Source organism: Mustela nivalis (assembly GCF_964662115.1).
Source record: "Mustela nivalis genome assembly, chromosome: 7".
Taxonomy (NCBI): domain Eukaryota; kingdom Metazoa; phylum Chordata; class Mammalia; order Carnivora; family Mustelidae; genus Mustela; species Mustela nivalis.
In genome coordinates, this window is record NC_139026.1 from 109,231,440 (window position 1) to 109,247,664 (window position 16,225).

At 51.4% G+C, this 16,225-nt stretch overlaps 1 protein-coding gene across 4 annotated transcripts in view; it reads left to right on the top strand.

Annotated features, from left to right (window-relative positions):
- Positions 1-13,985, top strand: part of WNT5B (Wnt family member 5B) — a 107,286-nt gene extending 93,301 nt beyond the window's left edge. For 2 of the 4 annotated variants that reach the window (XM_082738142.1, XM_082738144.1), the window contains exons 2-5: positions 1,727-1,878; positions 3,100-3,347; positions 7,725-8,017; positions 12,558-13,985. In XM_082738142.1, coding sequence (XP_082594268.1) covers positions 1,727-1,878; positions 3,100-3,347; positions 7,725-8,017; positions 12,558-13,016 — 1,152 coding nt within the window. In that variant the 3' untranslated portion in view covers positions 13,017-13,985. Of the gene's footprint in view, positions 1-296; positions 1,159-1,726; positions 1,879-3,099; positions 3,348-7,724; positions 8,018-12,557 lie in introns of those variants that run through there. The other 2 variants (XM_082738141.1, XM_082738143.1) reach the window with 2 other exon arrangements.
- Positions 13,986-16,225: the final 2,240 nt, after the last annotated feature.

A 16,225-nucleotide genomic window follows, 5' to 3' on the forward strand; every position in this document is an offset into this window, starting at 1 on the left:
GTGGAGTTGAGGATGTTTGCACAAGCAAACCCTTTGAAGCTCTTCTCTCGTCCTCCGGGCTCTGGACCTGGTTCCCTCCCCTCCATAAAGCCATTAGCTTCTGGTGCCAGCCCTATCTCTGCTCCATCTCTCTTGGTTCCAGTCGGTGCATTCACAGACCTCCTGCCCTGAGGGACGGGGAGGATTTATGGGGGGGAGAGGGTTGAGGGGGAGGGGGCATCCTTTAGAGGAGGAGAGGTCTGTTAGGAAAGCAGGGTGTGGAGAGCTGTTAGTCGGCCGCGCTAGAGGCCGGATCATTTCCGAGCTGGCTCTGCATGACAAAGGGGAAGGAGCAAGTTTCTTCTTTGATCTGCCCCCTGCCGGCCCCGCACACCTGCCTGTTGGTGCTCCCGCCCCAGCTGAGACCTCAAGAAGGAAAACCAAAAGGGGGTGGGAACCAGGCTGTGGCCCAGCTTTCCTGGATCCTGTTCAGGTCACCTTCCTCTCTTGGTGGCCCCAGGACAAAAATATCTCCCAGGCTGATGACCCGAAGCACCTGCCGCCCCCTCCCGGAGAGCCTGGAGTCCTAGGGCCGGGGGAGCCGCGCGGTGAGACGGGGTGGGAGCGGCTGGGAGCGCGTGCCAGTTTGTGTGCGCGCGCGCGTGTGTGGGGTTGGAGGTGTTAAGGGTTCTGGGAAGAAGACTCATTGGAGACGTGGGGTCACGCCCTGGATGGAAGCTAAGGGGGAAACGAGGTGGGGGTGAGAGGGAGGGGGCGTGTTTTTATAGCCTTGCTCTAGGATCCAGAAGCAAGGATTTTCCGCCTGTTTCGAAGGGCTGGAGAAAAGGTGCTCTTTCGGGGGATACAGACACGGGCGCGAGTTACAAACAGCATAGGCAAAGACGTGGGAGGTTCTTGAGCTACAAGGGGAAGGGGTCGTTGCTTCTGGAAGATGGGTCCTGGGCACAGACCATTGAGGCTGGGGTTGCAGACCAAGAGCTCACCGTTGCCGTCAGGGCTCCTGGCCGCCCCTAGAGGGCCACGGCGCAGAGGAGGGCAAGGAGGCCACCTAGGAAGAGACCACCTCACCCGAGGGAGCTTTGGGGACACATGGCATTTCTCAGACAAGTTGCCCTGAGGAAGTGCAGAGTCCTCACTCTTCTGTCTGCTCTGTTCCTGGTAAACAAGGGCTGGGATGTGGAAGCTTCCTTGGAGTGGGAAGGGTACAGTTGGGGAGGGAAGACTCCTATTGGGCTGTGGGCAAATCCAACTCCCCAGCTGTTCTTAGTGCCTGGAGGAGAGTTTGGGCTGGAGTAAGACGCACAGGGAGGAGCGGATGGTGCGGTGGTTTCTTTGGATGTTCTGGAAGAAGGGCAGGTGTGCACTACAGCGACCAAAGCATCTTCCTCAAAGCTACCTTGAGCACACTCTGTTCTGGAAATGACTTGTTTTCCTTTCTCTCTTCTCCTTTCTCAGCTCATTGTTCCCTTTGGAATTGGGACCTGGGTAGGGTTCCCACAGTTTGGGGTAAGAGACACAAAGGCGGACCCCTGGTGAGAAGAGCAGCAGTAGGAGATGGAAGATGGAAAGAGGCTGAATCTCTTTGTGGGGGGAACAGAACTTGATGTTGGACACCCCCCCCCCGACCCCGCTCATTCTCGGTGCTTTCCTCGATCCCCCTCTCCGCAGGTCCTGCCTCGTTGGCTACATCTCCACATTGATTCTCCCTCCATTCTTTCTTCTCCAGGGAGCCCCATTTCAGAAGCCAACCACCCCCGGGGTCTTCCCAGGGCACTGGGGAGGGCCGAGGCCCAGGCCCACCATGCCCAGCCTGTTGCTGCTCGCTGCTGCTCTGCTGTCCAGCTGGGCCCAGCTTCCGGCTGAAGCCAGCTCCTGGTGGTGAGTGAGAGAGGCTGAGGCCCTTCTCTACAACCTACGCCTCTTTGGTAATTAAATGTGGAGAAGGGTCACTGTGGGTTGTGTTCGTTCCTTTATTCGTAGGACTCCTAAGGACCGCTTTTATCCCAGGAAAACTAGGACAGCCTTTTCTCTCACAAGCCCCCAGAGCTAAAGGTTCAGCAAGGATAAAGGATTAGTGCATTTGGATTTTTCCTCTGATCCTGTCCGCTTTCCCCCTTTTGGGGACCTTCCTCTGTCCCCATGGATTGTTAGAAACAGCTCTTGCTTTGCTATTGGATCAGTAAGAACATGGATTTCTTTTTTTTCCCCGGTGGGTACAGGGAGAGTAGAATTCCTATTTGATAAGTCTGATGACCGGATGAGAGATTTGCAGGACCATTGTGCGTGGCCTTCTTTTGTGTTTTTAAGACTATTGTCATGGCCAAGTCAACCTGGAAATGGCTAGCCCTCCCCATCTATCTTGCCGAGTCTGGGCCCCCTTACATTGGTCTCAGAGGTACCTCGACCGTCTTCTCCTCTAACTGACCACCTTTCTGTTTCTGGTAGAGGATGAGCTGAAGGGAGAGCCCCTGAATGGATAGAGTGGCTTAGAGGATTTGTGGGTGGGATATGGAAGTGAAAACGTTTAGACTAGGTTGTAATGTATGTAAATTGGCTTCTGTTTGCCAGGCGTAAGGGCAGTATTACTTGAAGGAATTCACTGCTTTCCATCACACCCTGCACTTGGGTTGGAGTGAGTGCGTCACTGGCACTCCCGGAATAAGTCACGTGCGCTCCTGCGGAGGCGTGGCTGTTTCTGTCCTCTGCCTGGAATGAATGTCCTCCGCCCGCTCTGTCGCCCTTCTCTGCCTGTCCCCCATCCTTTAAGACCCCCTTCCCACTCTGGCCATTGCCTTATAAAAATCTTTTCTCTGGCTGGAAGAGCTCGTTCTCTGTCTGATCACCATGGAGCCAGAAGCTCAAGTCTAGCTTTGGCCCTTGACCTCTCCCATATCATCCGCATTTGTGCCTCAGGTTCCTACAGAGCGCTGTGAAGGCAGGGCCTCTGTTTTAGCAGATTTCTTTTCCACACCCTTAGTACAGGGCCTTGCACACAGAAGGAAAACCCTTGCTAAATGTGTCGAGTGAATGATTTCAGGCTGCACGCAAGCCTAGGCTCACCCCTGGGCCTTCCGTCCCCTTTCTGGATCTCCGCTGTAGGTCATTAGCTATGAACCCGGTGCAGAGACCTGAGATGTTTATCATCGGTGCCCAGCCAGTGTGCAGCCAGCTTCCTGGGCTCTCCCCTGGCCAGAGGAAGCTGTGCCAACTGTACCAGGAGCACATGGCCTACATCGGGGAGGGAGCCAAGACGGGCATCAAGGAGTGCCAGTACCAATTTCGCCAGCGGCGGTGGAACTGTAGCACAGTGGACAACGCGTCTGTCTTTGGGAGAGTCATGCAGATAGGTAAGAGCCCACCACCAACCACGTGGCTGGCTACAGGAGCCGGGCTCACCTCCCTGGCCTGGCACAGAGAGCCCCCACGAGTGTCTAGGTGAGTTCTCCGAGGCTTGGAAGTGGTGTGCAAGGGGTGTGGGAGATGCACACGGGAAGCAGAGTCTCAGATGGGATGTCGGTCCCCACCCCTGCTAGCGCCTGCGAGCCCTCTGCTCCCAGCTTCACCCTATCTGGGGCAGTCCGCTGGCGGCTCACTCCAGTAAGGTAGCAGAGACAGCAGAGCTTTGTCTCAGCACAGGTGGGCGGGGGTCAGACAGGGGAAGGGCTTTGACAGCACTGGGTAGAGAACCGAAAATCGCAGCTCTGAAAGTCGAGATGAATTTTGCCTCTGCCACTTGGACCCTGAGCGAGAGAGAGAAACTTTGGGCCAAACTGATGATAGCTGTCATTAACCTGACCCAGATCCAGTCCTGACTTTTTCATTCCAAAGGGATGTGTGTGAATGTGGGGGAAGGGAACACATCCAGAAGAAAGATGAGAGGCCACCTCTTCCTGGAGTCCTGTCCCTTCCCCTCTCCCCCACTCTCGGACTCTCTGGCTGCCCTATTGCTTAGATGGAGGTGTGATTTGGGGTCTAATTGTTTTAAGGTCCTTTTGAAATGCAATCCTCCCCTCCCTGGCAAGAAATTGAGAAATCCGGCCCTATTCTATTGGGTCTGATCCCCAGGGCCATAGAAAGAAGGTGTTAGGGCACTGTATTCTCCTGTCTCCCTTCTCCAAAAGAATTTCCCCTCCAAGGAAGGAGGACATTTGGGAGTTATCTGGGGCTGGGCTTTTCCCCTCAAAGAAGAATGATTTTAGCAGCAAGCAAGGTATGAGGAAGGCCCCTCCCTCCTGACCTCTTTCCCCTACCCATATTGACAAGTGAGGACGGGGCGGGGGTGGGGGGGTGGAGGAGAGTATGCTTTGAACCTTGCTGCCCTCGTCCTTCCTCTAGACTCAAGGTCTAGACAAGAAGGCTCACGTGTTCCTGCCACAGTCTTACTCGGCAGCTTTCCTAAAGGAATGGACTTGGGGTTGATTCGGAACTGTTATAATTTATTGATTCTTTTCAAATACACTTAGTATCCAGTAAAGTCTTAGCAGCACTCCCGGCACTGGGTTCTGGATGTGGACAGCAGGAGGACCACAGGTTTAGAGAGAGGCATCCAGAAATCACTTTTCAGGGACCTAATGTGTGCCTGACATGAGCTAGATCCTTTTTGTGTGTAATTTTATTTGAGTAAGGGCCAAAAAGTGAGCTTCACTTCAGGAAAGGAAGGAGTTAGCAGGAATGAAAGTGCCACTGGGTGCAGACTGGCTTGGGGAAATGACTTGAGCAAGCCTAACCTCTCATTCTCCCTGGACCCTATTCTGTTATGAACGGAACTGACTGCTTGCCTTATTTTCACAGTTTCTCTTTGTAGCTTCCCTGCAGACTTATGCTACCTGGGAAGCTATTCTCCATTTATGCCCTTGGGCCCAGGGTGCCTCTTGGGGAATCCTCCCTCAAGGGCTCTCCTATATGACTGCCAAGAAAGTCCTCCCTTCTTTGAAGCTGCTGCAAGGGTCCACCACCAGAGGGCAGCAGAGCAGCTTGGAGGGAGCCAGGGGCACGTTGCTCAGCCTTGGTCGGGATGCATCTGGGCACCTTCCTGGCAGCTGGGTTGAACTACTGAGGAACAGAGAGAAGGGGTGCTCGTGTCCTGCTGCCTCCTGGTAGGGAAATGATGCCAAGTCTCTAGCAGCAACATGGCTGCGGGTTAATTAGCCTTTATCCTTGAGGTGGTTCAGGTTTCCATTCTGAGTTGTTTCTCCTACAGAGAAGCCCCCCCACCTTGCTGCCCATTCCGAAGCCCTGCATTATGTCTTGCTGGCTGAGAGTAGCACTACTAGTCTGTACTTCCCGAAGGACCGAGTTGCTCCCCAGGAATGTAGAGCTGCCCACCCTCGGTGCCCCAACCAAAAGAGGCAGAGCCCTTGCCAGGACCCTAATCCACCTGAGGACAGAGTGGGATCTGAACCCATCACGGTAGGGCAGGACCGTCAGAGCCCATAGTGTCTGCACTATTTTGCTCAGATGCAGGCATATTATTTTGAAAGGCAGTTCTGAGAGGCATGATTCAGCTTGGAAAAGTGTGTTTGCTAGAGCACTGAGGAAGAAATCAGACATATGTAGCCTGGAAAAGACAACACATAAAAGGCCTATCAGTTGTTTTCAAATGCTGAAAGGCTGTCAAATGGGAAGGGATTAGACAGCAGAGCTCCAGTGGGTGGAAGTTACAGGGAGGCGTTTTCCAACTGACTATAAGAAAGAACGTTCTGGTGATTAAAGTCATTAAAAAGATGATGGGCTGGGTTGCCTTGAAAACCCAGCCAGCTTCCCTGAAGGAACGCAGTGTAAAGGAAGAATCCCCGTGGGAGGGATGTAGGCTACAGATCCAGGCTCCTCCCTGTCCCAGGATGCCCAGTCAGGGGGTTGAGATGCCATCTTGGGAAGATTTTTCAGGCATGGCTCCCTCACAGAGGGCAATAGGCCCTCCTCCCTTCAAGCCTGTTGGTCACCCTAGCATCCTGGTTGCTCATTCTCCTAGTCTAACTACCCTAGATTAGATAGAGCCCTGGTCTCTGGCCACGGATCAGCCCTGACTCAGATGTGGGTCCCGATGGCTAAATCATGACTATGACTGACTGCCTCATCTGGGTTTTTCTTGTCCTGCTCCTAGTCCACATCTGACCAGAAGTTGACCCCTGGTTCCTTGAGAAAAACTGACCTGCCCAGTCTGGTCTGGTGGCAAGCTTGACTGTGTCCCGCCTAGATGATCAAGAAGGAGGGCAAAGTGAGAGATCCTCCTAGACCAGATGAGGACTGTAGACTGATTCCATCTTCACCAAGACAGGGTTGTCTACTTCTTTTATTTTTTTTTTTTTAAAGATTTTATTTATTTGTTTGAAAGAGAGAGAGAGAGAGTGTGTGTGTGTGTGTGTGTGTGTGTGTGTGTGTGTGTGTGTAAGAGAGAGAGCACAACAGAAAGAGAGAGAACACAGCAGGGGGAAGACATAGAGGGAGAAACAGACTCCCTGCTGAGCGGGGAGCCAGATATGGGACTTGATCCCAGGACCTTGAGGGATGATGACCTGAGCCAAAGGCAGACCCTTAACTGAGTGAGACCCACCCAGGCGCCCCTATTTTATTTTATTTTTAAGATTTTGCTTTTTTAAGTAATCTCTATACCTGTCGTGGGGCTTGAGTTTACAGCCCCAAGATTAGGAGTCACACACTACCGACTGAGCCAGCCAAGCACTCTATTCGTTGCCTTTTTGATTCTAGCCATCCTCGTGCATGTATAGGGGTTTTGCCAGGTGATTTTTTTTTTTTAAGATTTTATTCATTTATTTGTTGGAGAGAGTACAAGCAGGGGGAGCAGCAGGCAGAGGAAGAAGCAGGCTCCCCGCTGAGCCAGGAGCCCAGTGTGGGACTCGATCCCAGGACTCTGGGATCATGACCTGAGCCGAAGGCAGACACTCAACTGACTGAGGCCCCCAGGCATCCTTTCATGGTGATTTTTATTTGCATTTCCCTGGAAGCTGAATATTATTTTTTATAAACTTTTCTATTAAAGTGGAACATGTATCCTAGGAGTTTTAAGTGGTTCGCTAGAGCAGTAGAGAGGAATACAGTCCAGAGTTTCTCCTGGAAGTGATCTGGACATTTAGTGGGATCGTGCCTAGTATCCTGTAGCTGTGGTTTCCCGGTGCTCTCGAGTCAGGAAGGGAAGGCAGAGCGATACAGTGTGGATGATTCTGGACATTGTAATTCCGGCTCACTTCTCCTCCTTGTCTCCACCACTGTCTAGCTAGATAATGGCAACAATAAAAAAGACAGATGTGTGGCCCATCAAGTGGTGAGAAATGGTGACCTGCATTTTTGCTAGGATACAGACTCCTGCTATTGGTCCCATGATTTCTACTCTGGCTCATTCTGTTCGTCCCACATGTCCCATAAACTCCTTAATGCCCACTCTCCCCTCCATTTAGGTCTGCCTCCTCGGAATCTACTGGCCACGTAACCTTCCCTGGAATGGATGTTAGTGTGGGCGGGGGCTGGAGGGATTCATTCTAGTGTGTGAGCTCGCAGGGTAGAGGAGACAAATTTCTGCTCATTATCAAGAGGAGTTCCTAACCACTAGAGCCATGGGATGTGAAAGATGCTTCTCCTGATATTGTTTCCCTCCTGGGAGTGTGAGAGGCGGGGCAGTGGTGCTGGGGCCAGGAAAGGTGGAAGGAAGGAAAGGGCCTGCTTAGGGAGCTGGCATCCCTCACACCCTCTCCCGCCTTCTCTTGCAGGGAGCCGGGAGACGGCCTTCACCTACGCAGTGAGCGCCGCGGGAGTGGTGAACGCCATCAGCCGGGCTTGCAGGGAGGGCGAGCTCTCCACGTGCGGCTGCAGCCGGACAACGAGGCCCAAGGACCTTCCCCGGGACTGGCTGTGGGGCGGCTGCGGGGACAATGTGGAGTACGGCTACCGCTTTGCCAAGGAGTTCGTGGATGCTCGTGAGCGGGAGAAGAACTTCGCCAAGGGGTCGGAGGAGCAGGGCCGGGTTCTCATGAACCTGCAGAACAACGAGGCGGGGCGGAGGGTAAGAGGAGCTCTCCCACCTCCACACGCACATGCGCGCACACTCACACGCATGCATGCGCACGCGTGCACACACACACGCTAGCTAACCCGTTGCTCCTGGGCTGAGCTGGGACCCTGGCCTGGCCATGAGGAAGGGGGTCGTCCTGACACAGGGAATCTTACCTCCAGAATTATGGGATGCCTACTTTTTTTTTTTTTTTAATTTCATTTATTTATTTGAGAGAGAAAGAGAGCATGAGAGAGAGCCCACATTGCCGACCCGATCCATTTCACAAGGCTCCATTCCCCAGCTGGGCACGTGCCACTGTCATTTTTATAAACCTCGTTAATTTCTCCCCAGGATGGTTGTCCCTAGAGCCCTTAGGAGCAGACTTGTCATCAGATTTCAGGCGCTCAAAGTAGAGTTCTTGTCAAGCAGATAGGACAGTTGGAAGTTGAGGCCATGAGACCCAGCCTAGGGTTTATGATTTGTGAGAGACACAGGGGAAAGCAGAGTTGACATTTAAGAGCTGGTGTCATGCCCATCCAGAGGCCTGATCCTAAAGCACGCGTCCACGCTAATGGCAGACACACTTCGACACCAGAGGGCCGTGCAGGAAGCAGGTGGGGGTGCCTCAGGGTCTCCTCTACAGAGAGGCATGAGGTCTGAGTGCTGGGTGGTACGAGTTACTCCCGGCTGAGGGCCAGGGGTGGGGGGCACAGACCTCTCAGGAAACCACACAGATTTCTTTCTGGGCGTGTTGTCTTCCTTCGGGTCTGTGTCAAGCCAGCTGGCTCTGGGGCCCAGGCAAGATATTGTCGCGAGACCAAAGAACTAATGAGAAACAATGAGACTAGCGGTTTCCTGGGAAGAAATCAATTCAGAAAGTTCATGTTGGTTCATTTGGTGATTCAGTGACAGGATATGAATATATTTCTAAAAAAGTATTTACCAATTTTTAAAAAATCGACTTCTGTTTCTTAGGAACACGTACCAAATAAATGGAATTGAAACAGCTTCTCATCCTGTCTGGGGACCTGTCATGTTGGGTTGGTAGAATGTGGCACGCTTGTGGAAACTTGTCTCATCAGTAGTGGGATGTCCCATTGAAATTAGAGTTCATTTGCCCAGAGCCTTCCTTTCAGAGCCCATCTCCAAAGGCTAGAGGTGTGTGTGAGGGGTAGTGTGAATCCATGGGGTCGTGAGTTCTGGTTGTTGCTCTGGTTCGAACCAGGGCACAGAGAACAGCACTGTCTTAGATGACTTTCCACTCTGAGGACATCTGTGGGGCCACTTCTTTCCCCCATGACTTACTCTCTGTTTGGCAGCCTGCATGCCAGGCTTTGGGGATCTAACCGTGTGAGAGCCTGGTTAAAAAAAAAAAAAAAAAAGGTTAAGATCTTCACTTTATCTCCCGACTGCCCAAACTCTATCCATTTTTTAAGATCCCGGTTCAAATACCACCTATTCCCTAAAATCCTTCCCATCCCCCATCATGAGTAGTCTCTGCTTCTGAACTGAGGGAGGTTAATTGCTACCTTTTGAGGTACGGCCTCCTTCACCTCCTCCCACTGGCTATAGCTCCCTCAGCTACAGGGATTCCGTCCATGGCTCTTGGCAGCACTCTCACTGTGCTTTACGCGGGTGGGTGGGTGGGCGCGTGCAAATCAGAGCAAAGGTCCCACGGTGCCACCTAGGAAGAGGTCAAATTCATGGAAGGCTGTTTCCTGTCTCTGCTTTGAGCTCTCCTTGGGGCGTTGTGGCAGATGCTGAGGTGACTAGGCCTTCATCCTAATCTGGGCTCCATTTCAGTCACAGTCTTGACCTCACTTCTGCTGGCTCCTCGTTTTATTGCCCTTAATTGTTTGTTTGTTTGTTCTGGCCCTTATCTTGGCCAACCTTCCTTCCATCTGCCTTGTTTCTCACTTACACACCTTCCCCGTCTTCCTCTGTCTGTCTCCCTGCCTTTGGGCCCCCTTCCCCCAGTCTCCACACCTCTTCCACAGCCTTTATCTCTCCTTTTGCTTCTGTCTGCACCAGGTTGGGAATTCCTGTCCCTCTTTATTTTTTATCCGCTCTCCAAGAAGCAGGCCTCCGCCATCAATCACCATCTGAGGCCCAGGTGCTCACCTCCCACCTCCTCACACCTACACAAAAAAATGCCGTAGGAAAGACGAAAATGGGGGCAGGAATTGAAAATTCCCTAGATTTGTATTTTACAACCAGTTAAAGGTTTTATTTTTAAGTCATCTCTACACCCAACACGAGGCTCAAACTCCCGGCCCCGAGATCAAGGGTCGCACGCTCCACCGACTGAGCCAGTCAGGCGCCCCAGCCAATTTTTTTTTCCCCCCTAATGGAATATCTAGGATCTGACATCTTGGCCACAGAGTAAATCTGGAGCATACTTTGCAGGAAATTTCTCTTGGCCTTTGAGAGGCTCTAGTAACCCCATTTTAGACATTGATGGCCAGAGGGTTGGTTGATACTGCCTTGTCACTCAAGGGCTTAAGCATTTTCCAGATAAAAGCTGTCTAATCCTCATGACATTCCTATCAGTTACAAAGCTCAGTCACACCATTAGACAGCGCAGAAGAGGGACTTAGGGCTTTGTCAGGAGGCAAGATGCAGAACTAAGAAAATGTTTTTAAATTTTGCTTTTATTGCTTTTCCAGTTGGCAGGAAAGGCTAAAAATTGGGATTTATTTTTCTGCCTTCTCCTGTCAGAGGAGCTTCTCTACATGATCAAGAGTAAATATTTAAGAATATGACTGTTACAGTGTCCTTCTTCATAGAGGCGGGGTGGAATGAATGTCTCCTTACTGAAGATCCCTCCGTGACACTCTTTCCTCTCCGATTTGTTTTACAAAAGCTCCTGTTTTTCCTCTGCGGTGTCCTCTTTAGCTCTCCTTCCTCAAATCTCCCTAATTGTTGGCTCCCAATAGAGATGCTTATCCTGTCCCCTTGGTCACTTAGTGGCAGGGTACACAGTTTTAGGCCCTTAATGTTTCCTGCTTCCAGCAGCACCAGATGCCTGACCTCCCTCTCTAAACCAAGGACCATTTCCAGAGGAATGTCAGGCCCCAGCTCAGACTGGGGGGGATTTGTGCCAGAACAGGGTAATTGCAGACCCCGTCTTTGAAGTGCTTGTTGGAATGGAGTGTTGGTTCCTTTATGCCGTGGGCCTGGAGCTGCCAGCCCAGTACTGGTGCCTTTAACCTTGGGGAGGAGCCTCCATCCTTCTTTCCCCTAAGCCGTTTTTAAGCCTCAAGACTGGAGTGCAAAAGGGCTAGTCATTCTGACTCCCTTCTGGGTGGCCCTGAACAGAATATTGAGCCTCTCTAGAGCTTCAGTTTCTCCAGCACACAACAGTAGGGATAATTCCATACCAGAAAAAAAAAATTAGGAAGAGTTTTGACAATAGTGATATGAGCTAATGATGGTGAAGCTATTTCTTGCACCTGCAGTGGTGTCTGCACAGTGCTGAATAAAGACACAATCTGGGGACTCTTGAAAAGAAAACCGAGAGAAGCCCTTGAAAAAGGAGTCCCGACTCAGTCGGTGACAATGGCTGTGGCATAAGAAAATGTTCTGCAGCGGGCTTGCATTTTTATCCCGCCATCTGTACGCCCGGGCCTGCTGCCAGGGCCGTCGGACACAATGCATCAGGGTGCTTTTCATTGAAAAGCACTTTGTAAGCAGCATTCTGGTCGACTCTTGCTTTTTAAAATAATTTTGATTTGGGATAACCCAAGTTCAAATCCACTCCACGTTGTTGTGGTTCAGTGGCTTCAAGATGGGTTTGTTTTCAGATGAATCACCCCTGTTGGTGGGCCCAGCGACCCACTCTTGCCCGGCCCAGGGCTCCACTCTTCTTCTTCCCTGCTCAGCCTCTCCAGGGGGTGCTGGGCACAAGGAAATGGTCTTGTTCAACAGCCCCGTGTGGTCTGTGCTGAGGTCCCTGTGACTCCGGGGAGTTAATGGCCAAATGTTAACACAGAAAAGAGGGCCGTTAAGTTCTTAGGGGATTTGGCGCAGTCACGGACAGCTTTTGGCCAGCCACCACCATGCAGTTTCTGTCAAAGGCTGGTAGTTGGATTTTTTATTGTAGCCCCTGACTGTACTCCATCTCATGCAACATCTGGACACGGTTTGTTGGTTTGTATTTGTTTGTTTGAGGCTTGGTTCAAGATAGAAATATCCGTTTTTCCCCCGATTGTGAAAATGACACATGTATCATAACAAATTGAAGTAATAAGACATGAACAAAGTAGGAAGGGCAAGGGCACCAAATGCCATCGTCCTTGGAGCAGATCAGACATGGACATTGCCTCCCCGGCGTTTTGCTTGCGGTGCTCCTTTTATCTGCTTTTTATCTGGGTAATCAAGCTTCCTGGAAAGATCTTTCTGTACATTTGAGAAACAACTCTTCTGCCCCTCCCAGCCCCTTCCGTGTTTGGCCTCTGGGTGCCCCCAGCCACCCTCCTACCATCCCCACCCCCTCACTCCCCTACCCCCACTCCTCCTCCTGATCGCCTTCTTTCTGCCCCCCCCTCAGGCTGTGTACAAGATGGCAGACGTGGCCTGCAAATGCCACGGCGTCTCGGGCTCCTGCAGCCTCAAGACGTGCTGGCTGCAGCTGGCTGAGTTCCGAAAGGTGGGGGACCAGCTGAAGGAGAAGTACGACAGCGCGGCCGCCATGCGCATCACCCGCAAAGGCAAGCTGGAGCTAGTCAACAGCCGCTTCAACCAGCCCACCCCGGAGGACCTGGTCTACGTGGACCCCAGCCCGGACTACTGCCTGCGCAACGAGACCACGGGCTCGCTGGGCACGCAGGGCCGCCTGTGCAACAAGACGTCAGAGGGCATGGACGGCTGCGAGCTCATGTGCTGCGGCCGCGGCTACGACCAGTTCAAGAGCGTGCAGACGGAGCGTTGCCACTGCAAGTTCCACTGGTGCTGCTACGTCAAGTGCAAGAAGTGCACGGAGGTCGTCGACCAGTACGTCTGTAAATAGCCGGCGGGGGTGCTCTTCCGGCCGCTTCGCCAATCTGCCTCACAAAGTTTATATTATATAAATCTATATAAATCTATTTTATATTTGTATAAATAAAGGGATGGATGATAAATAATTAAGAGAAGAAAATGGAAAGGAGAAGCTTATTTAAGAGACGCTGGAGGTGTTTGAGGATTGCGCTGTGCTTGGTTCTCTACTCCCAGTGGGTGTGGGGCCGGGGGCTCTCCCCTGCTCCCTCTTGCGGGGACTCTCAGGATGTAGGGACATGGGACTAGTCACTGTCTATCCACCATGGCCTTGAGGAAACAAGTGGCGGTTGGATGGAGAAGATGATTTTGTCTGGAAGTCTGGATCCTTTGCCGGCTGGATGACCACCCTGTGCCCCCTGTCACTGGGCCAGGAGACCCTGTGCAAGGCGGCAGGAACTCTGCTTACACCCTCCCATCTTCAGGGTCTTGTCCGGAATACTGACTGGTTCCGGAAGAGGGCAGGTGTTTTCTTACCCTTTCACTCGGGCGTGTCCTGGCAGAATCCACAGTTAACGGGAATGCGCTGAGGTCTGATGTCATCCCTGACAGGTGACCACAGAGGGACCTGCACCTCCGCAGATTCCCAGGCCTGTCTGTCTAGCGAGAATCACCCACCCTCCACAGTTCACGAGGTCCTGCCACCCGTTCCCGCACCGATGGGAAAGGGGTTCGATTGGCCTGACATGTTGGGAGAGAGATGAACTGAATGTTTGTGCCTGAGCCGCAGAGAGCCAGGAGTGTAACTGGACCGAGTGAATGTTGCACTGTGCTCCCACAGGGAGAGGAAACGCGATGCTGCTGCTGTCACTTCCTCCACCCCAGGGGAGGCTCCCTGAGCGACAGGATGTGTGGCCAGGTCAGGCTCGGCTGGCTGGCATGCTCTTTTCATCTCTGCCCCAGATGTACAGTTTCTCTCTGACATTAAAGACCCTTCACTGGAGTTTCTCTCCCTTTCCTTCTTTGGACACACAGTCATCTTTCATGAGTCTCCTTTTTTTTTTGATCTGATCCTTGGAGCCCTGGTACATGGCGTGTGCATGTGGAAGAGGGTAAGGAAATGGAAACTTTGCAGGGCTCTAGTCTGGTGGTTGGAGACAGAGACAGAGTAATAGGAGAATTGAATAAGGGAAAGCAGTTAAGCACTCTCCCCAAGGACCAGCCCAAACTTAAATCCTCATAAATGCTAGCTATTACTATTACTCTTAGGAACAAAGGAATTCAGAGATTTCAGTTTAAATGTCATGTTGACCTTCCCTTCTTCTCTCATCCTACTCCCATTCCACCCCACCCCCGGCCACCCCTGGTTTGTTCGCTGGGTCCTTGGTAAAACACAGGTAATGGGACACTCTCTGCACCCTTGTCTCTGTTGCCATGTCCAGTCTCAGACTCCAGAATCTGGAGCCGGGAGAAAGAAGAAGACAGAGGATGATCCACGAAGGGAGATGTTACATTCTAGAAAGGGAGGAAGTAGTTCCTGGGACACATGGGTCCAGGTGCACAAGAGTGACCAGCCTACAGGGGACCCAGGGAGTCACCCCATAAAGACACCGGTTTCGTTCCAGAGAAGTTTTAATTCTGGAGAAATAATGGAATTCAGGAGTCCACTTGGGTTATAATGAGCAAATTATATTGCAAAACAATCTCAAAGAGATTCTGTCTGAATCAGAAGCGGGTTCATGTGTACCACTTGTGTCTTTAGGGCCTAGAGAAAAGCCTCCTGACTTGTCACCAAAGAACCTCAGGCCTCGGGTTGTTTCACCCTATTCCTCACGCTAATACTCAGAATCCTTTGGCTGACATTTTCGAGATAAACAGTTCATGAAAGAAAGTGATGAACTCAACTGGCCTATAAAAGATCCAAACCACGTCCTTGATTTCATTAGCTGGCATTCAGCCAAATGAACTTGGTCATGCAGATCCACCAATAATCATAAGGGTTCGGGACACTGGCTGGCACTCCTGCCCTTCCTCACATTACTGTCATCACTCCTGGAGGGTTACCTTATGTCAGGTGCTCCAAGTGCTCAAGAGCCAAAATCCAGTTCCTCTTTAGAAACTTCAGGAAATTAGCCATGAGTGACTGGTCCACAGAAAGTGAATTTCACGTTCACGAAAGGAGAAGTATGACCTCCGTTAGGTTGAGGTCTTCCTGCAGAGTCACGGTGAGGGGATGGAGTAAACATTAAATATTTTCTTTCTGACCTAGGGAGCAAGTCATGTGTTCAAACACCAGTGTGACTGTTGCAACCACTGACCACCACGGTTAGGAAAGATTGACTCGTCCAAATAGATTGGCATGAAGTTATGGTTACATGCGTGTTAAGCCCTGGTGAGCTGGCAGTTGTCTGTGATGTGACCAGTAGTCTGTAGGAATGTGGATGGAAAATCTGAAGACCCACCCAGGACAGTGAGCATCTGCTCAGAAACCACACTGCAAAAATGCAGAGTCCTAGTCTCCAACATCAGCAATTTGCATCCAGTTGGTCTGGGGTCGAGCTGGGGCAACTGTCAGAATCTTTAAAAAGGCCCTGAGGGGCTCCTTTGCTGGTCAGGTTGAGCTGCAGGGAGAGGGGCATCTGGCTGCCCTGTGCAGGATTTTTCTAGAACATGAAATATATTGTGATTGACACGTCATCTTACTGAAGGATCACTGCATTGGATATAATGCCTTGACCAAGAAATCTTAGCCATCCTGGGGATCCTTTCTATTGAGGGGAAAGGGCATTCTGGCCCAGAGCAGAACTGGTTTGTCCTGGGATGTTCCACCTCCCTCCTCTGCCCAGAACTAGTAGGGGGAAACCTACAGATGTGTTACAAATAAGAGTAAGGTAATACTCACTTAGCTATCTTGTCTTCAAGATAAAATTAGGAGGAAGTTATGTCTGACTGCCTCCATTTCAATAGGAGGGTAAGAAAGCAGTCCCAGGCTTAAGGTGAGGGCAGCCCTCTGTTCATAAAGGCACTCTGATGAAAGTCTCCCAAGAATTTGGATTCGAAACCCTAATCTGGAGAATTCAGTTCCTGGTCAGCTGCTCTCTATGCTCTGCAAAGGTGAAAAACAAAAACTTACCGCGTTTATTCCTTCCTGCCTGGTGTCTCCCTTCGGCTTTGTCACCCACTGGAGTTCTAGAAGCTAGCAAGACATCAGCTGCAGTCCTTTATCAAAAAAGAAACCTCCTG